General features: G+C 43.4%; 1 protein-coding gene across 2 annotated transcripts; it reads left to right on the plus strand.

Annotated features, from left to right (window-relative positions):
* Window positions 1-11639: 11639 nt before the first annotated feature.
* Window positions 11640-19322, plus strand: LOC137070782 (uncharacterized). Of its 2 annotated transcripts, none has more exons than XR_010904331.1 (2): window positions 11640-18937; window positions 19270-19322. XR_010904331.1 is itself a non-coding variant. In XM_067438220.1 (2 exons), exon 2 carries the CDS (start codon window positions 12486-12488, stop codon window positions 18594-18596), a length of 6111 nt encoding a protein of 2036 aa, XP_067294321.1. In that variant the 5' UTR covers window positions 11640-11912; window positions 12245-12485; the 3' UTR covers window positions 18597-19322. The 2 variants fall into 2 exon arrangements, 1 of the variants encoding a protein (XP_067294321.1); XM_067438220.1 differs by having other exon boundaries at window positions 11640-11912; window positions 12245-19322.
* The last annotated feature ends 591 nt before the right edge of the window (window positions 19323-19913 follow it).

The following is a 19913-nucleotide window of genomic DNA, read 5'->3' on the forward strand; positions in this document are numbered from 1 at the left end:
AAAGTAGTGGAAAAACAGGCATTCATTTATTATAATTGTTTTATTATTATTTATCTTATTATATTGTTTCAAATGGATTTGTTGAGGAATACTAAGAAGGTTGATGTCTAACTTTAAAAAATGAATGAGGAGGAGGGTAGTGAATGATGTCATGCATTTAAAGGTAAATATTTTTATGGAATCGTTGATACATTTTTTCAGGATTCTATGATTAATATAAAGTTCAAAGGAAAAACATTTGTTATAGGTTGTTTTTTGTGATTTCCGTCACTTTTTAAACAATTTAATGTATTAAGTAGCATTAATTTCTTTAAAAAACAATTCTTATTGCCCTTGTTGACTTAATGACAAACTTTTAAACAGTAGTACTTTTGCATGATAGTGGGTTGTTATTTATTTATTTATTTATTTATTTATTTATTTATTTATTTATTTATTTATTTATTTATTTATTTATTTATTTATTTTTGTGAAAGCTCAGTGGCTGTTACTAATGTGTTAATCTTCTGAATGGATGAACATGATTTGTGGCATAATTGTGTGATTCTTTGTTTTTGCAGATAAGCTATGGTGACAGTTTTGTCATATCACTTTCTCTGAGTGGTTGCTAACAAAATGTATAATTATGTGAACATTTGTCATGAGGTGATAAAATGAACATTGATTAATTTGTTTAATATCTGTTCTCCTGTGAGCGTTGACTGCTCAAATGTGACAATACAACACATATCTCATATACAGTATTATACAGTGCACTCTGTATACAGTAAGTGTTAATAGCTGCATGTCACATCCACCTGGGTTCATATGCTTGTTTGTTTGGCACTCTGTCACTTTGAATTGCTGGCAAGTGGCACCAATGCACACTGGCATCATGCCCTCAGGGGTGTAATAGTTTCTCTCACTCACTCTCTCACTCACACTCACCCATCACAATTATCATGCCACAACCACTCAGTGCTCATTGAAGGTCATTTCAGAATGACAGCTGTCACTGCTTTCTGATTACCCCCACCTGCGAGAGAATTAAAGACAAATAAACCAGCGGTAAATGGTGTGTGTGTGTGTGTTTGTGTTTGATGTGGCTACCCCACAGCCTCTCGTTTCCTTGTGTCTTTTCAACGCAGTGGAGGGTGTCCCAACTGACTGTACAGCACCAGAGGAAGGTAATAATGTAATTACCTGAATCTCAACATCGGCCTTAGCTAACAAACCAACCATTTTAAAGTTAATGTCAATATATTTACAGATTATCTTGAAAGATACATTCACACTGACCATTTTATAAGACAAAAGCCAGACCATTTTATTATGAAATATACCATCAACAACAACAACATCTATAAACAGCATCAGAAGTGCATGTATTTATTTATTTAAAAATGAATAGATAATGCTGAACCATGTCCTACAATGATACTAGCAACATCATAGTTCAGTTTTCAGGCAAACTCATATGTAAGACAAAATATTGTATTATTGTTGGCTGGTTGAAAGATCAGAGCCTCATCACAGAAAGAGCAAATTAGATGAGCGCTTTTTACCATCCCATGCAAAAGAACCTCAACGTCCGGGCCTGCCGTTTTTTTCCAGACCTTCACACTGAGGTGTCTAGGTCCTGGAAAAAAACGGCGTCATATCGTGTGGTCAGCCGGCAAACATCAACGTATATAAATATATTAGGGCTGAAACAGTACGGTTATGGGGCGATGCCTAAGGTTGAAGAGACACTTGTGAGCCATCTCTCGCCTTCAGCCATGTTGTCCCTAAAAGCCTTTACCTACCAAGCCGTTAAAAACAATGTCGGCTTTGGTGGGCAAGGCGTACTCGGCGGCAGGTCAGGCCTGCATACGATGGCTATAATGCAAGCGTACCAGGCCGACCTGCTAAGGGATCTGGATGGCAGAGATGAAGTGGGGGGTGATGTGATCAATGAGCTTAGACAGTCAGCTGATTTAACTCTCTGTGCCACCAAGGAGACGGCCAGATGTGTGGGCCGCTCTATGGCAGCCCTGGTGGCCATGGAGAGGCATCTATGGCTCAACCCCACTGAAATCAAGGAGAGGGAGAAAAGCTTTCTGCTTGATGCGCCGGTGTCTCCTACTGGCCTCTGATTTGGTACAGTCGGTCACCGAGAGGTTTCAGGAGTCAAAGAAGCAGGAGGGCTTTCTCCCTCTCCGCGTCCAGGTCCCAGGGGCTGCTGCAGCACAGCAGCCCAAGCCGAGTACAAGCTCCGCACACAGGGCGTAGCAGAGGCAGAGCGTCGCTGCCCGTGCTCCTCCCCAGAAAGACAGGCGAGGTCTTCGAGGGGTAGGGCTGATCTGAGGACAGTCATTATCACCAAGATGGCCTCGTCGAAGAAGTCCTGACGCCAGACGGGTCAGGACGGTGAGGGTAATCCCCTCCTTCGGTGCCCTCAGGGGGCCACGCTGCTAACCCTGCCGCAATGCCGGGGCGCAGATGGTCTCCACGGGCCACCTGAGGGTGGGCCGCCCCCTTCTCGGAGGGCATTCGAGCAGTCAGGTCAGTCGTTCCCTGCCGGTTCGCCGCTTCAGGGCACTGCACTTGCTGTTCGAAGTACACCAGAGGCCAGCCTCGAGAGGCTGGTTCCCTTAGTAGATTTTCTAGACGAATGGAAACGTCTATCAAATATATCTCGTTGGTACCTCCAGATAGTGGAAAGGGGGTACGCGATTCAGTTCAGAAGGCGGCCACCTCCTTTCAGTGGTGTCCTACCTACAGAGGTGGGCCCGGAGCAGGCTCTGGTTATGGCACAGGAAGTAGAGACTCTTCTGCGAAAGGGGGCTATAGAGAGGGTTCCTCCTCCCAGCAGGGAGTCTGGGTTTTACAGCCGTTACTTCATTGTACCAAAGAAGGATGGAGGGTTGCGCCCGATATTAGATCTGCGTCCTTTAAACCGTTCTGTAGCGAAGCTCAAATTCAAGACGCTTACACTCAAACAGATCGTGTCACAGATCAGGTCCGAGGACTGGTTTGTCACTATAGATCTCAAAGACGCCTATTTCCATGTTTCCATCGTTCCACATCACAGGAAGTTCCTGAGGTTTGCCTTCAGGGCAGAGGCATACCAATATCGAGTACTTCCCTTTGGTCTAGCTTCCCTTTGGTCTACCCTTGGTCTCACCCCTTGTACAAGTTGGCACGTCAGATCCTCCTGTGTGCCCAAGGGAAACTGCGTTCTATCAGGGCAGTTTACATCCCGGGGGTCCTGAACCAGGAAGCAGACATACTGTCGAGGCAGGGGCCGAGGCCAGGGAAATGGAGGCTCCACCCCGAGATGGTGGAGCTCCTGTGGAAAAAGTATGGAAGAGCAGAGATAGATCTGTTTGCTTCGGCAGAGAACTCTCACTGCCCTCAGTGGTTCTCTCTGTCACACCCAGCCCCACTGGGCCTGGATGTCATGGTACAGGAGCGGCAGTGGCTGCCCCTGTATGCTTTTCCCCCGATTGCTCTGCTTACGGGAGTTCTGGAGAGGGTGCGCCGGGACGGGGTCCATTTGTTGCTAGTGGCTCCATACTGGCCGACCAGAGTATGGTTTTCAGACCTGATATCCCTCCTAGAAGGCTCTCCGATTGAGATTCCGAACAGGAGGGAAACCCCTCCACAATAAAGGTGTACGTGGCGGCCTTAGCTGCTTTCCACACTCCTTTGGGTGGGGTTTCTTTGGGGAGACACCTGTTAGTTACTCGTTTGCTTCGTGGTACCTTAAGGCTGAGGCCGGTAGTGCATTCGAGGGTCTCGGCCTGGGACTTGGCCACTGTGCTCCAGGGCCTATCTGTGGCACCTTTCGAGCCTATAGAGGAGGTGTATGACAAATTTTTGACACTAAAAACTATCTTCCTTTTGGCTATTCTGTCTCTTAAAAGAATCAGAGACATTCAGTCCCTCTCGGTGAGTCCCTTGTGTTTGGAATTCGCACCGGGGATGGTGAAGGCTTTTCTTCATTCTAGACCGGGTTACATCCCTAAGGTCCCTACTGGCCCTTGGGGTCCTATCACTCTACAGGCCTTCTGTCCTCCTCCCTTCGTGACGTCAGACCAAGAGAAGCTTAATCTGCTTTGCCCAGTTATGTCCACAGAGCTGCCCTGTGAAGAAAGACTGACCAGCTGTTTGTCTGTTTTGGAGCACCTAAGAGGGGTGCTCCGGTATCCAAGCAGAGAATGAGCAAGTGGGTGGTCGAGGCCATCTCGCTTGCTTATGAGGCGGTCGGTCAGCCGTCTCCCTTGACTGTCCGGGCCCATTCTACCAGGGGTATGGCTACCTCTAAAGCATTGTTGTCAGGAGCTTCGCTCCAGGATGTTTGTTATGCGGTAAGGGTTGCACCGACTAGTCGACTAATCGACTAGTCGACTTTAATGCTCTGCCATGACGCTTTAAGCTTGACGTTGACTAGTTGCTGGCCTATAGAGGATCAACAATTCCTGACACGCAGGCTCTGTTTTGAACAGTTAAAAATTACAAATAAATGCATACTCCATGAGCTCTCCACAAGACATGTTTGATTACCATCTGGATGCTCAAAACTGATCGGGAGAATGCACGCTTATTGTACACGTAAGTTAATCATCACGCTTAACTGCGTGCTGCATATTGCAACACACACACATAGCCAATCACACATCACGCGGAGATACCATGCGCCTCACACAAAACCATTCAGTAGCGCAGAAATGTATTGTCAACACTGTTCTGTGATTTATCAAAAAAATAGCTTAGAAACTGAAACTTTAGCATATATTTCTTGATAACTAAAACTCACAGCTTCACTATTAGTAAAGAGACGCTGATCTAGAATTAATTCACACACAATCACTTACTAATGCCTTCATATACATGTAATCTTTATTGTGCTACTTTATCTGTATCTTATTCAGAACGAACAGAAATCTGTGAGATAAATAACGACCATAAGACAAAACTGATACAAAAGCTGTCATGTAGGATCAATAACCTTATGGGCAGCGCTGTGTCATATGCCATATCAGCTGTGCTGTGCACAAGAAGACCCGAGTTCGAGTTTCAGCTCAAGGTTCAGGTTTATTTTATTTTTAATTAATGACATCATCAGCAACTAGTCGACGTCGACTCGACTTTCATCACATAAATGTCGACTTTAAAAAAATGAAAATCGTTTAACCCCTATTATGCGGCAGGCTGGTCCTCGCCACTTACCTTTGTCAGATTCTATGAACTTGACGTAGGCTCTATGGTTGGGGTACAGGTGTTGTCGTAGTCGTGTGCGCTGAGGTTTCACACATACGATCACTGTGTCACCCTGCCATACTCCCTGTATGCCCGGGATCACTTATTTCTGGCACTCCGAAGCTAATTTCTGTTTGTGTTCACGGGTGCGTTATAGTTTCCTGGTCTATGACATCACCCGCCTATGACGTTCTGTCTTCCGATTGGACTAATTTGACACATGCTTCATGACGCAATCACGCAGAGGCGTTCTCACAGTGTTTCGACGCAGCGTCTCGTTCCCTCTTCAGGGAACTAAGGTTACATACGTAACTGAGATGTTTTCCTTCAGTACTCAAAACTCATTTTGGCGTGCCTATGCTTTTTTTCGCGTGCATATGATACGCATTTTATGGCATTTCACCATTCATACTATTCATTCCGTTGTGGCACCGCTGCCGAATATCCAGAAGTTAAAGTTGGAGCAAGAACAATCTTTGCTGGGGTTTGTTGGTCACCATGGTTTTATGGCCCTCCTCCCCAACAGGGTTAATTCGGGAAAAGTTTGATTTTCCAACTCGCTCCGTTAGTGGTGAAGGAGTTGGCTGAAGCCAAAGACGGTAATTGTTTCTCGAGGGGTCGGAAGGTATTGCCATCATTTACTGGGGTTAGTCAGTGATTTTATTGCCGTCCGTTTCTCACCACCAATGTAAAAATCCCCGGCCGAATTACCTACTGCTTTTGACAAACTCCAAAGTCGTTTGGTGATGTAATTGCTGTCATTTGGATGGATTTCTAGAACTGTATTTCTTTTAATGATGGCAAGTATTTACAAGAGCAATATATTTCAGACAAAGATGTGGATCAAGCGTGTAAGACCTCTGTGACTCAGATCAATAATGATTAGATATTTGTGTGGCTCATTGGTTTATCATGCATGTTTAATTTTGAACTGAATTGAAATAAATTAGTTATGGTCTCTCCATGATAAATAAAATGTGGTAATAACAGTAAATGTAACTATGGTATATATTTTGTTCATATCCATCATTGCATCCCAAGATAGTCTTATGATTATTACCCTTTTCCCTCTTTAAATCTTTCTAACATTTACTGAGAACATAGTTTATTTGGCCCACATGTCGACCAGCCATCTTGGAGTCCCAGTGCTCCCTATTGCAAGACCATCCCTAGCTAGGTCAAATATCAAACCATTCAGCATCAGCTCTCTAAGGCAAGTCCATGCAGAAATGCATGGGGATTTCAGTGGGAATGTGGTCCACTTCATGGTTAACATGTGTCTCGGCCATTTAGCATGCAGGGCGGGTATCATGCCATGATGACTTTTAACCCCAGAGGAGGGACCTTGACGGCAGACCTCAGGGGAGAGCCGCATGGTAATGGTAATTTCAGTGTGAAATGTAGTCCCTGGTAGAAAGGTCAAGGTATCAGCATAAGCCCCCTTGAGCCAGGCTTAAGGCCTTTTCAGGTCCGCCAGTACAAGACTGACCCCCATTCTCCTCTGCAGATCCTCCAGATATCCCTACACCTTCCAACCCCTCAGAGAGACAGAGAGAGAGAGAGAGAGAGAGAGAGAGAGAGAGAGAGAGAGAGAGAGAGAGAGAGAGAGAGAGAGAGAGAGAGAGAGAGAGAGAGAGAGAGAGAGCTGTGGAGCACCATGTTGGAGAGAGGAGGGGTCTGGTGAGATGAGGGAAACAATGAAGGATCGTTCCACATCCCAATGAGAGAATTTGGTGTGGAAGTGAGTTTGTGTATGCAAGTGATCGATACCAGCAACCCATCTCGCTTGTCTCGAACACACACATGCGAACGCACCCAGGGTGCAACAGTCCTCTCACTCCGCCTCGTAATGAGTGTGTAGGCTCAACACTGGCAGATGGGAGAAATGCCACCGTTGCAGAGCGTGTCACTCAGCTGTGATAAGATGTATTAGAGAGGAACCGCTTCTTAAATCATGAGAGTATAAGCATATGTTGTTTGTGCTACTTTGTTTGCTTCTGGCTGGATTTTTTTCTGCCTGTTTTATTAGTGAACTTGCTGTGATGTGGCAGGTCTTCAACAGCTGGCTCAGTCAAAGATGTTTAATCTGGGTAAATGTATGGGGAAAAAGAATTGGAATTGGAGACGAAACGTTAAAAAATGGCTAAAAGAGCCGTGAAGTGAGGTGCTGCTGTAGGTCGGAAGGCTAACATAACGAGTGTCAGTCAGAAAGAAAAGATATTTGTCTATCACTGCCAATATCACTTGTATTAACTCTAGATGAATTTTTGGGAGGATAAAAAAAAAAAAAAAATGTTGAGAGAGTATTTTATGCACACCAAAGCTGCATTTAACAGTAATAATGTGAAATATTAATACAATGTAGATTCAATGTTTTCTAATTTAAAAGTGTATTCCTTTGATGGCGAATCTGATTTTTCAGCTTTTCTTTCTAATATGATTTGTTGCTTTGTTTTAAATATTGAAAACTATTGTGCTGCTTAATACTTTTGTGGGAATCATGATATTTTTGATTAATTGAAAGATCAAACCAACAGCATTTGAAACACAACTTTTGTTCATCTCTTTACTGTCACTTGTGGTCAGTTTGTCTTCTAGTCATTAAAGTATTAATTTATTTAATTTAAACCTTGAATGGCAGTGTATGAGCAATTGCTTAAAATGAATAAACATAATTCAGAATTTTCCCCCATTTATTTCTATTATCTTCATTAATTAACTAATGGAGCGATTAAGAGGAAATGAATAGTTATGTCTTCCCGTCATTCACCCTTTCTGTCTAGCTCTCCCTCTGTTGAGACACTGGCACTTTTGTGCAGAGAAATCAATAAGCAAAGAACATATAGTGTGCAGAGTACAAAGAAAGAATACAGCGCTTTTAGGCAAGCAATATGTTTATCTTCATCTCATTCAAAGTTAATACAGAAATTGTAAAAATAATATATTTATAATAATTAATAATAATACAAAATGTATTAATTGTGAATAAGTAAACAATTGTGAATTATGATCTCAGATACAGTTTATGATCCAAAGAGCTCTTCAATTCAATCATCATTTGTTGGTTTTTAAAATATACATAAACAACATAGTTGTCAAAATGATACATTTTTTCTGGTGGTCAAATGTTAGTTGCTCATGCTTGTGGTTAATGCGATGTAACTACATCTGTGACTACTCTTTCAGGACACCTGCATTAAGAAATTACTTCAATTATCCAGTACAGAATAACCTTGGGATTTAAAAATGAAAGTTATCAAGTTAGTTCCGAGAAAAATGTGCATGCATATGCTACTTAGTCAAATGCAACGACAATCTTACATTCTTAAGTGTTCAAATACTGTTTGGTTGTCATTGTACGTTTAACTGTATGCTGTCACACCTGTGTGTGGATATTGTAACCCTCACAACCTGTTAACGATTACTCTGCACAAAAGTGCCAGTGTTTCAACAGAGGGAGAGTTAGACAGAAAACAAGGGAGGGGGAATGACGGGAAGAGATAACTATTAATTTCCCCTCAATCGCTCCATTAGTTAATCATTTCTACTTGAAGGAAGCAGCACTGTATGACAAGAGCTTTAATTACAGAGAAACATATGTGCCCCTATTTGGCAAGAGCCACTCACACAGAGAGAGAGAGAGAGAGAGAGAGAGAGAGAGAGAGAGAGAGAGAGAGAGAGAGAGAGAGAGAGAGAGAGAGAGAGAGAGAGAGAGAGAGAGAGAGAGAGAGAGAGAGAGAGAGAGAGAGAGAGAGAGAGAGAGAGAGAGAGAGAGAGAGAGAGAGAAAGTGAAAAGGGGGCACAGAGACACTAGGACAGTTTTACAGAGGAGTGCTATTTAAAAGCTGTAAAGTTGGGAGGCTGGGCCCATCTAAACTGTTTTCATAATAAAAACAGTGTCAGGGCTAATTTCCCCCACAGACAGCGTTTAACAATGAGCGATGCAGCAGGTTTTAGGAGGCTGCCACGAAACACGATCCCAGGAGCATTAAGCATATTTTCAAACATGTGGGAATGCTTTCGTTCTGACATAAAAGCTGACCTATTCCCAAATGGGAAGCCTAGCTACCATCAAATAATGTTCGTTTTGACAACTCTCCGCACTGTTTTGTCCAGAATTAACCTTGAGACAACCCCGCATCTTTGAAGCTTGGGGCTCTGATGTGAGGAAAAAACCTGGTCGAGGCCAATAACGCTGACGATGACGGCAGCATTATTGAAAAATGGCACGTGAGCTCGAATTTTGACCCTGGTGAGGTGATTGCCACAAAGTGTGAAAGGATTTGAACTCTACTTGAACCACGGTCATTAAGTGGAGAAAGAATGGTGACATTATAGCAGTGTGTACATTGCAATCATTACAATCACAGAGCCACGGCGGCTATAGTGTATGACAAGGGGTTCCCGAAGAGTTAAATGCAGCTCATGTGCAAAAGAGCAGCCCATCTACAACATGCCTATCAAAACAAGCCAGGAAGCATTCGATAAAGCAGGCAAGATGGAACGAAATGCACCTCGGTAAAGCAAAATGTCGATGGGCGGAGGATCAATGGGACACTTGTAATGGATGGCGATGGATTGTTCGGTTTAATATTACATCTAGCAGGTCGAGCATTACAATATCTCTTCCGAATAAATGTTAACCTATAATCCCTCCACTAAGAACACCTGCTTTGTTTGTCCTCGCAGCCATCGATTCCACTTTATTGAATGCTCAAACACAGTGCACCTAGATTGATCACCACTAATTAAACGTTCTCAGAACGTTCCCTTTTATGTTTCTCAGCTCGCCCCTTCATATCCGAATGTTAATTTGCAAGCCACCTGATACGGTAAGCTCCGGTTGGGTAATGTGTTTCGACGTAATGTGTTTATTTTCTTCTTTTGATTTTTGCCAGGGCAAATCAGCGGGCTTGACCTGTGCTCTCGACCTCTAACCCTTGACCCTGACACATCTGATCAGGCTCCACTCCAGGGGCAGCAAATTAATACAGGGGCCACAGATTGTTAATTGTCGAAAAGATTGGCTAACTGATTCATCACCTCAGTCATGGCCAATGCTTTGGTTTGACCCCTCTGAGATCCCATAGGGCATCTGTAAGCAACCCCAGCTGCGCTCTCACCCATAGCCGATGTTTGCAGCGTAATTATTCAGTATCGGCCCACTTATTAATCAAGTCAATGCTCCGCATTTTAAATGGAAATTGCAGGATTAATACAAGCATTCATTTTGTCTGGGTGAAATCGTGATGGCTTTAGCTCTGCTAATCAAATTGGAATAAAAAAGCAAGCTGAGAGGAGGCGATGATTGAATTAGGAGAGGCACTTGGGCCACCCACACTTACACGTTATGCTGCACGTTGCAAGCAGGGCCCAACCCAAGACCACCAACGCCCCAAAAGGAGCAGTAAGCAGTGGGAACATTTAACATTTCACTCTGTTTGTTCTAATCTTAAAAGGACTCAGAAGGTATACAGCACAACAAAGTCAGGATAAGGATATAGGCATGCTAGAAACACCAAAAACACTGTTCAGGGTTTTGCTAGGGTCATAAAGAGTGTTAATAAAATAGACAGTGTATGGGTTTATATAGCATTATGATGAAGTGGAAAAATTAATGTTGCTAGCAATCAGTTGTGTATGATAGGAACTATTTCCTCTTTTGCTCACCTGATCTAACAGAAAGTGACAGAAGGTCGCAAACAGAGAGACAGAGAAACTACATCTAGAGTTATTTCACATGAAACAATGACAAATGTGACATTATTATTTGTTTGTTTTTTTAAATTAAAAGTTGGTATTAAAAAAAAAAAAATTTTTTACTAATTTGTCTTAAACAATAAATCTGAATATTCTACTAATCAAAACCTTGCTTCCACACACTAATGTGGGGGAGAATATTTTTTTCAGTGTATTTTTACAGTAACCTTGTTGGCAAATGCTACAGTATTTACACTAACTCCACCCACTGACGCATGGTTGGGCCAGACAAAATTATGGAAGACTAGGTTGTTTACAGCACCAATGGTGATAATTATATGAGTATAATATAATTATAGATATAATTATCAACTATTTTCACTTGGCATATAAATAGCAGATCATTAAAGCCCAATTTATGCTTTTGCATCAAGATCAAGTGCATATACGCCATACCCTGATGCGCACCTCTCCAAAAATGTAACTACGGGTCAACTCTATGCGGACCGCAAGCACTGTGATTGGTCTGCCAGAACCCCTCCCTCAGGTCTATAGATAAATAAATCTGTGACAGGAGTGCGTGTGTCCAGAAATTATAGTTCAGAAATTATCCTATATCTGCTATATAACACTATTTTGTAGTGCAGAGATTCTTTATGTTAGTGAATAAATACATAGATCCGCTTTGTATAGTTTATTTATTTTCTTATTGTTGTGTCAAGTCATGATTACAAGCTATACTGAGCAGTTAAGCCTAAATTCATTCAGGGCACTCAAAGCACTCCCAAACTGCAGGGGGCAACCATGCAACCGGAGCTGTTGGAACCAACTTACAGGAAGTGCTCTGGGGGACCATATTAACTGTGCACCCACAAGGAGAGCATGTGCATGGCATTGAGATGCTTGGTAAAAGCTTGCTTGGTTCTCTTACTCATTCCTAAAAGGAGATACTAATGACCACAGCTCCTGATCATCCGAAGACGCAACTGGTAGGACAGAATAGGATGGAATGTGTTGAAATCTGTTAAATTCATGCTTTTATATTACGTTTGTTTGGTTGTAAAATACAATTTAAGTTAAATAGTGAATACTTTATGTGAACATAGCACTTGAAGGTTTAAACATGTGCATTGTTGAATTTAGATAAGTTTAATCATGGTATTGATTGTTAACTATTAAGAAATCCCAGGTTAATCTAAATGATTAAATGATTGTTTGGTTTGGTTTGTGGATTCAGTAACATTTATTTGTACTTATTTTGAGAAAGTGAAATTGAGATTTATTTGTAACTAATTCATGGTTTTGTCTGTGTATTTTAAAGGTTATCAACCTATTCTGTTCCATCCTTATGAGAATAAAAAATCATAAAGTGAACAGTTTTGAGTTGTCCTTTGCGTTCATCAAGGAAAAAGCAGTTTTCAAGTTTCTGCAGAGCTGTGGTCAGCCATAAAAAGCACACACAACTTGACAGTTGATAACCAGCGTGGCAGTGAGAACAAGGATCAAAGGCCTGAAGTCAAGCTGTCGACGCAAGGGAAGAATTAACTGTAAAACTCTTCACCATGGCAAAGGAAACTCTTGGGAAAACAGTCAAGCAACTGAAGCAAGAGCGGACCGTAGCTAAATCTGCTTTCACCAAGCAAGCAAACTACCTGAGCAAAGCTGCAGCAGAAATGATTAAGCATGAACTACAAGAGGAGTTCAGCAAGCTCAGATCCCTGGCGAGGAATGTCAGCGATGCAAATGAGGACTACGCGGCTGGCCTACTGGCTGAAGCAGGAACTAAGGAAGAGGAAAAGGTCAAGCTTGACAAGCACCAGCAGGCTGATCTTGAAAGCATGATTGAAGAGTGCAACATGAAACTAGAGGACATCCGTGAGGCAGTCCGATTCAACCTCTGGTCAAGATATGGTAAAGAGGAGGTAGACTTTGCAACTCAAGAAGCGGAGAAAGCCTGTGACAGAGCCACAGAAATCCCCATCACTGCTATCAGCAGAGACGGCTATGAATTACAGCTGGAAAGAGCAAGGAAGCTAATCCATGATGCAAGTGAAAGCCTGAAAGACTGGGAAAAATGGATCCCACATGGTGAGACTGCAGACTTGAAAAGCAGAGTAAAAGATCTGAAAATATTCGGCAGCAACCTCGAGGCCAGAAGAGCAGAATTCCTCACCGCACAGAAAATTGCAGAAGAGGAAAGAAGACAGACAGAGCCTCAACCGACAGCAGTTCCACAACCAGTGGTGAGAATAAAGCCAACCAGTCTACCTAAATTCACTGGGTTTAGGAGGAATTTCCACAGATGGAGGAAAGACTGGGAGAGTCTGCAAAAGCAGGGAGAGCCAACTGGTTCAGTGGAAGTGAAGAAGTTTCAACTCCTTGACAGTGTGGACGAGAGAATATGTAGAGACCTGCGCCTGTCAACATACAACAGTGCTGAAGACATGTTTAGAGTACTCCAAAACAGGTATGGAAACAAGCCAACAATTGCCTTGGAGATAATTGAGGACCTGGAGAGGATCCCTCCTTTGAAGTCATACCAACCAAGGAAGGTAATTGACCTAATTCAAGCAGTGGGAAAGGCCCTGAATGACCTCACAGAGCTTGAAAGCATTGGAGCCATAAGGAATCCCCTTGTCATCAGATCCATAGAGAGTAAGCTGCCAGATAACATGAAGAGGGACTGGGTGACTTTCATGGTCAATCCAAGAAATGGAGTTACACCTGACAATCACTTCGACAGCCTTTTACATTTTTTAAAGACACAAGAGGACATTCTAGAGAGACTAGACCAGTTGGGTGTAAGTGAAAAACCTGAAAAGAAAGCTACGTACCCGGAGAAGCGGTATGCCTTCACAAGGTCCACAAGAAAGGGAGGATGCGTTGTGTGTGGAGATGAAAAGCACCGTGATAAGATCTTCTTTTGTAAGCAGTTCAAAGAGCTAAAGCCTGGTGAGAAGCTGAATGCTGTCGAAAGGCTGGGAGCATGCAGAAGATGCCTCAGATGTCATGGAGAGGATGATGAATGTACGGACACTTACCTGTGCAGAAACAGAGACTGCAGGCGAGGAAGCTCCTCGGATCACCATTTCTTTCTCTGCCTTAACGGAGGGGTCAAGGGGAAGGAACACATGAAAGTGGAAAAACCCAGCACCAGAAGGCAAACATTCACAGAGGAGCAAGAGAAATTAATATGTGATCTTACCCCAGACATGGCAGAAAAATTCAGGAAAGCTTTCACCAACATGGCTGCAAAATCACACTGCACTGGAAGAAGCCTTCCTGGAGTGATGGACTCAAGCACATGTGAATTACCAGTTATTCTTATGCTTCTCGAAGTAACCACCAACGCAGGGCAGAAAATTGGAACTCTCATTGACTTAGCATCAGACACCAACTACATCACTCACATAGCTGCCAGGAGACTAAAGCTTCGAAGTGAAAAGATCACGCTCGTCGTCCATGGAGTTGGAGGCATGGCCATGAAGGTAAAGACCAAAAGATACTTACTCAAGGTAAGAGTCAAGACACCTAGAGGCACGGAGAGAGCTCATGAAATGATCTGTTATGGGTTGGATGAAATTGCAAAAGTTCACAGAGTAATCAATGCACAACAACTCAAGAAGTTTTTCCCTGATACCAACCTGGAAGATCTTCACAGACCAGAACATGTTGAGCTTCTCATAAGCCACCGTGAAGGAAGACTTGCTCCACAGAGAGTAAAGGTAGTAGGAGATCTTGTCCTGTGGGAAAGCCCTTTAGGAAAGATCGTTGGTGGAGCACATCCAGACCTCTGTGAAGTAGTGGACATGGCCCTGCACAATTCTGAAACTCATTTTGCACGATCAATGAGAATCACAGCAGTGAAGTATCAAGAAATTGCTCAGATGCAAGAATCGAGAGCTGAAACCAGAACAACTGTTATTGGCAGAGAGTTCTTGGACTGGTGGAAGTGGGACAGCATTGGTGCAGCCTGCGAACCCATGTGTGGAGGATGTCGTTGTGGTAACTGTCAACCAGGAGGCAAAGACATGACTCTTAGTGAAGAAAGAGAGCTTGAGATAATCAGGCAAGGCCTCAGGTATGTGGAGTCAGATGAGCATAGTCAGGAGCCTCACTGGGACACAAAATACCCTTGGATTGAAGATCCAAGTTCCCTGCCCAACAACAGAAGCGCAGTGGAAGCCACGTTTCTGAGGACGGAAAAACAGCTCAAAAGAGAACCAGGTTGGCGTGCAGCATACACAACTCAAGTCCATGAGATGGTGGAAAGGAAGGCAGCAAAGAAACTCACTAGAAAGAACATTACTGACTGGAAAGGTCCAGTATGGTACATCAGTCACTTGATAGCACCAAACCCACACTCTGTAACAACACCTGTTCGACTGGTATGGAACAGCAGCCAGAGGTTTAGAGGAATCAGCATGAATGACCTTCTCCTGAAAGGACCTGATGTACTTAATCCCATTCGAGCAGTACTGCTAAGGTTCAGGAGAGGAATCCATGCTGCTATCGGCGACATCAAAAAGATGTATAATTCAGTGTGGCTTGAAGACCTGGAGATGCACCTCCATAGATTTCTCTGGAGAGACAGTGAAGATGGAGAAATTGAGGAATATGCCATCACCAGGGTCAATATTGGCGATCGACCAGCAGGGTGCATCGCACAACTAGCCATGAGAGAGACAGCGAAGTTGCCCATGTTCACTCATCTGAAAGAGGAACAGAGAGTCCTTGAAGAGGATTCCTATGTAGACGACATCCTTACATCCCACAATGACCTGGAAAAACTCGACGGGACAACCAAAAAAGTAGAAGAAATTCTGAAGGCAGGTGGATTCCTCCTCAAGCCGTGGGTCCGATCAGGCCAAAGTGGGAGGCAAACATCTGCATCAGAACATCCAGATGAAATCTTCATCCTCCCCAATCAACTAAGAGAAGGAGACAACAGAGCGCTTGGAGTTGGGTACTTGGTCGAAGCAGACAAACTGTACCTCATGACCTCAATAAACTTCTCAAAGAGAAAAAAGAAGATGAGGATCAGTCAAAATCTCGTTGGACAGGAAGTGAGAAGTAAAACTCCAAATCCACTGACTAGAAGACAACTGCTCAGCCAAGTAGCAAGTTTGTATGACCCAATAGGCCTTGCAACACCTGCCAAACAGAAAGGAGCCATTTTAGTCAGAAAAGCATTTCAAGAAACTGGAGGCAAAACTCTAACAAGAGACACGTGGGACACGCCTCTGTCTGAGAAACTTAGAGAAGAAGCCATCCACCTGTTTGAGGAATACACACGCCTCAACCAAATTACCTTCCATAGAAGCCTTACACCAGTCAAAAGGATTGGAGAACCCTGGGGAATAACATTCTCAGATGGGAGTGACCAGAGTTATGGAGCTGTGGCATACTTCAGATGGGAGACAGAGCAAGGCATCCTAGTCCGACTTGTTGAGTCCAAAGCCAAGCTTACACCACTTGACCAAAAGGGAGAACCAGTGAAGGCTGAGCTCTGTGGTGGTGTGTTCGCTGCAAGACTCAGGAAATACATTGAAAAGCACAGTCGGATGCAAGTAGAACGTTGGCTCCATCTGCTAGATAGTCAAACTGTGCTGGGTGCAATCCAAAGAGACAGTTATGGGTACCAGACCTTTTTTGCAAACAGAGTGGGAGAGATCCAGAAGTCCACATCAGTTGAGGACTGGAGATGGATTCCAGGTGAGCAAAACATTGCTGACCTCACAACAAGAGGAGCAACCCCAGAGGACCTCAAAGAGAACTCTGTGTGGCAAAATGGCCCAGAGTTTTTGAAACGACCTGTAGAGGATTGGCCGACAAAGTCAGCCAAAGAGGTCGCTGCAGATGCAAGAGAAGGTATAAACAAGCTCCAAAGAAAATGTTTTACAGCAGCACTGACCCGAGCACAAGTGGGGAAAAAGCCCCAACATGCTCCACATAGCACTACAATACCAAAATCTCCAACCTCTGACCAAAATAAAGACCTGCAAAGCAGCCCTAGCGGAAGCGGGCCCCAAATCCAAGTCCGGAGACTACCTTCTGGTTCTTCAGTGGGGAAGATCCTTAATATCAGTAAATTCAGCAGTTTAACCAAATTGATAAGAGTCACTGCCTGGGTGTGGAGAGCTGCCACAAAGTGGAAAGGAATGCTGGCCAAGACCACCACCACGAGCAAGCCGAAGAAGATTTCTTCAGCTCTTGAGATCAAGTCCAGAGTAAAGGAAGCTACACTTACCATCATAGAGTGTGAAGATGCACTCAGGGATCTCTTCCTTGCGGCTCAAAAGGAGGTAACCTTGCCAGACACCACACTCAGCAGGCTCGCTGTAGTCAAGGAGGAAAACACTGGACTTTTGCTTTGTGGAGGAAGATTCCAAATCTTTAATGAAGAAAAAACTGCAGTACCAATCTTGCCCTGCACATCATGGGTATCTACTCTTCTAGCTCAAGAAGCCCACAGGGCAAACCATGAAGATATCGCAGGCACACTACTCCGGATGAGAAGGAAAGCATGGGTGTTAAGAGGCCGGAAACTAGCTCAGAAGATTGTTGATAATTGTGTGACATGCAGGAAACTTAAGGCCCGAAGATGCCAACAGATCATGAGTGACCTTCCATCGGAGAGAATAACACCAGCCAATCCATTTGAGTACACAACAGTGGACTTATTTGGACCTTATGAAGTGAAGGATGAGGTGAGGAAAAAAGTGAAACTCAAGGTGTGGGGAATTGTCTTTTGCTGCATGGTGTCAAGAGCTATGCACACAGACCTTGTCAGTGACCAGTCAGCTGAAGGCTTCCTGTTAGCCTACCAAAGATTTACAGCACTGAGAGGGCATCCGAGGAAATTGTGGTCGGATCCTGGAAAAAACTTTGTTGGAGCCAGACCTGCCCTTGAAGAGCTCTACATGTTTCTGGACCGACTGGAGAAATCAAAGCTTGAAAACGAAGTTTCCAAACATGGCACAGAATGGAGCTGGAAGATTCATCCAGCAGACTCGCCTCACAGAAACGGAGCTGCTGAAGCTGCTGTCCGGACTGTGAAGAGAGCTTTACAAAATCTGGGAGGTAATGGAGTCTTCACATGGGGGGAATTTCAAACGTTCCTTTTTATGGCTTCCAACCTCGCCAATGAACGGCCTATTGATGCGAGGACTCAGAGCAGGGAGGACTGTGTAGAATACATAAGCCCAAATTCACTTCTTCTCGGTAGAACTGGACCCAGAGGAGATCCAGGAACCTTTGACTTTGAAGGCTACTCTTACAAGAGATTAAGAACCATCCAAACAGAAGTTGACAGGTTCTGGAGAAAATGGAGTCAGTTAGCCGGACCAAACCTGTTTGTCCGGACTAAGTGGCACACAGCTCACAGGAATGTGGCAATTGGAGATGTTGTCTGGATGGCTGACCAGAACGCCTTGAGAGGTCAGTTCAGGCTTGCCAGAGTCATTGACGTTAACACTGACAATAAAGGAATTGTTAGGGATGTACATCTCCGATCCTTCCCCAGCTACTCAGTCCCAACTGTGAAGCCCACTAAAAAGGTGAAAGAACATTCAATCAAGATACCTGCAACAGTTCTTCACAGGGATGTCAGACGGATAGTTGTCTTGCTTCCAGTAGAAGAGCAGCAACGTGATCAAATAGAGAGTAACTAAATTGAACATCACAGTACTGTGTGACCTCCTTGGGTTGAAGAACCAGGAGGTCAAGTGGGAGGTGTTGTGTCAAGTCATGATTACAAGCTATACTGAGCAGTTAAGCCTAAATTCATTCAGGGCACTCAAAGCACTCCCAAACTGCAGGGGGCAACCATGCAACCGGAGCTGTTGGAACCAACTTACAGGAAGTGCTCTGGGGGACCATATTAACTGTGCACCCACAAGGAGAGCATGTGCATGGCATTGAGATGCTTGGTAAAAGCTTGCTTGGTTCTCTTACTCATTCCTAAAAGGAGATACTAATGACCACAGCTCCTGATCATCCGAAGACGCAACTGGTAGGACAGAATAGGATGGAATGTGTTGAAATCTGTTAAATTCATGCTTTTATATTACGTTTGTTTGGTTGTAAAATACAATTTAAGTTAAATAGTGAATACTTTATGTGAACATAGCACTTGAAGGTTTAAACATGTGCATTGTTGAATTTAGATAAGTTTAATCATGGTATTGATTGTTAACTATTAAGAAATCCCAGGTTAATCTAAATGATTAAATGATTGTTTGGTTTGGTTTGTGGATTCAGTAACATTTATTTGTACTTATTTTGAGAAAGTGAAATTGAGATTTATTTGTAACTAATTCATGGTTTTGTCTGTGTATTTTAAAGGTTATCAACCTATTCTGTTCCATCCTTATGAGAATAAAAAATCATAAAGTGAACAGTTTTGAGTTGTCCTTTGCGTTCATCAAGGAAAAAGCAGTTTTCAAGTTTCTGCAGAGCTGTGGTCAGCCATAAAAAGCACACACAACTTGACACTTATTAAAACCAAAAAATGTTAATCAGTGATGTATATCAAGAACATGGTTACATCACAATGGGTGCATTTCATTTTGTGATTTCAACGGACTGAATAGTCTCCGCAACAGCAATCGATTGAAGTGCTAGTCGGTGCATGAGCCACCTGAAAACAGCGGCCACGAGCACTCTGCATGACTTCACAAACGCATTCAGTGCCAGATCGCCTTATGTTAATCTAATAATCAACTAGAGATGCTTAATTTGTATTACATACAACAACTCAAGGTGCAAGTAAACCTCTATCTGCCACCCTCACTGCTGATATTTCGGGTGTGTTTTAAACGCATGCAATAACAGTGTAAACAAGTAAATTTTTCGGCTTTTGCCTTGAGACTGGGGGTTACCATCAACATGGCTGTGGACACTGCCCACTAGCAGTCTGCATGTGTAATTGCATACTGACGCGGACAATAGTGCAGAAGTATAAATGAAAACCAATCCGTAACTTGCGG

Source organism: Pseudorasbora parva, chromosome 3, assembly GCF_024679245.1.
Source record: "Pseudorasbora parva isolate DD20220531a chromosome 3, ASM2467924v1, whole genome shotgun sequence".
NCBI classification, from domain to species: domain Eukaryota; kingdom Metazoa; phylum Chordata; class Actinopteri; order Cypriniformes; family Gobionidae; genus Pseudorasbora; species Pseudorasbora parva.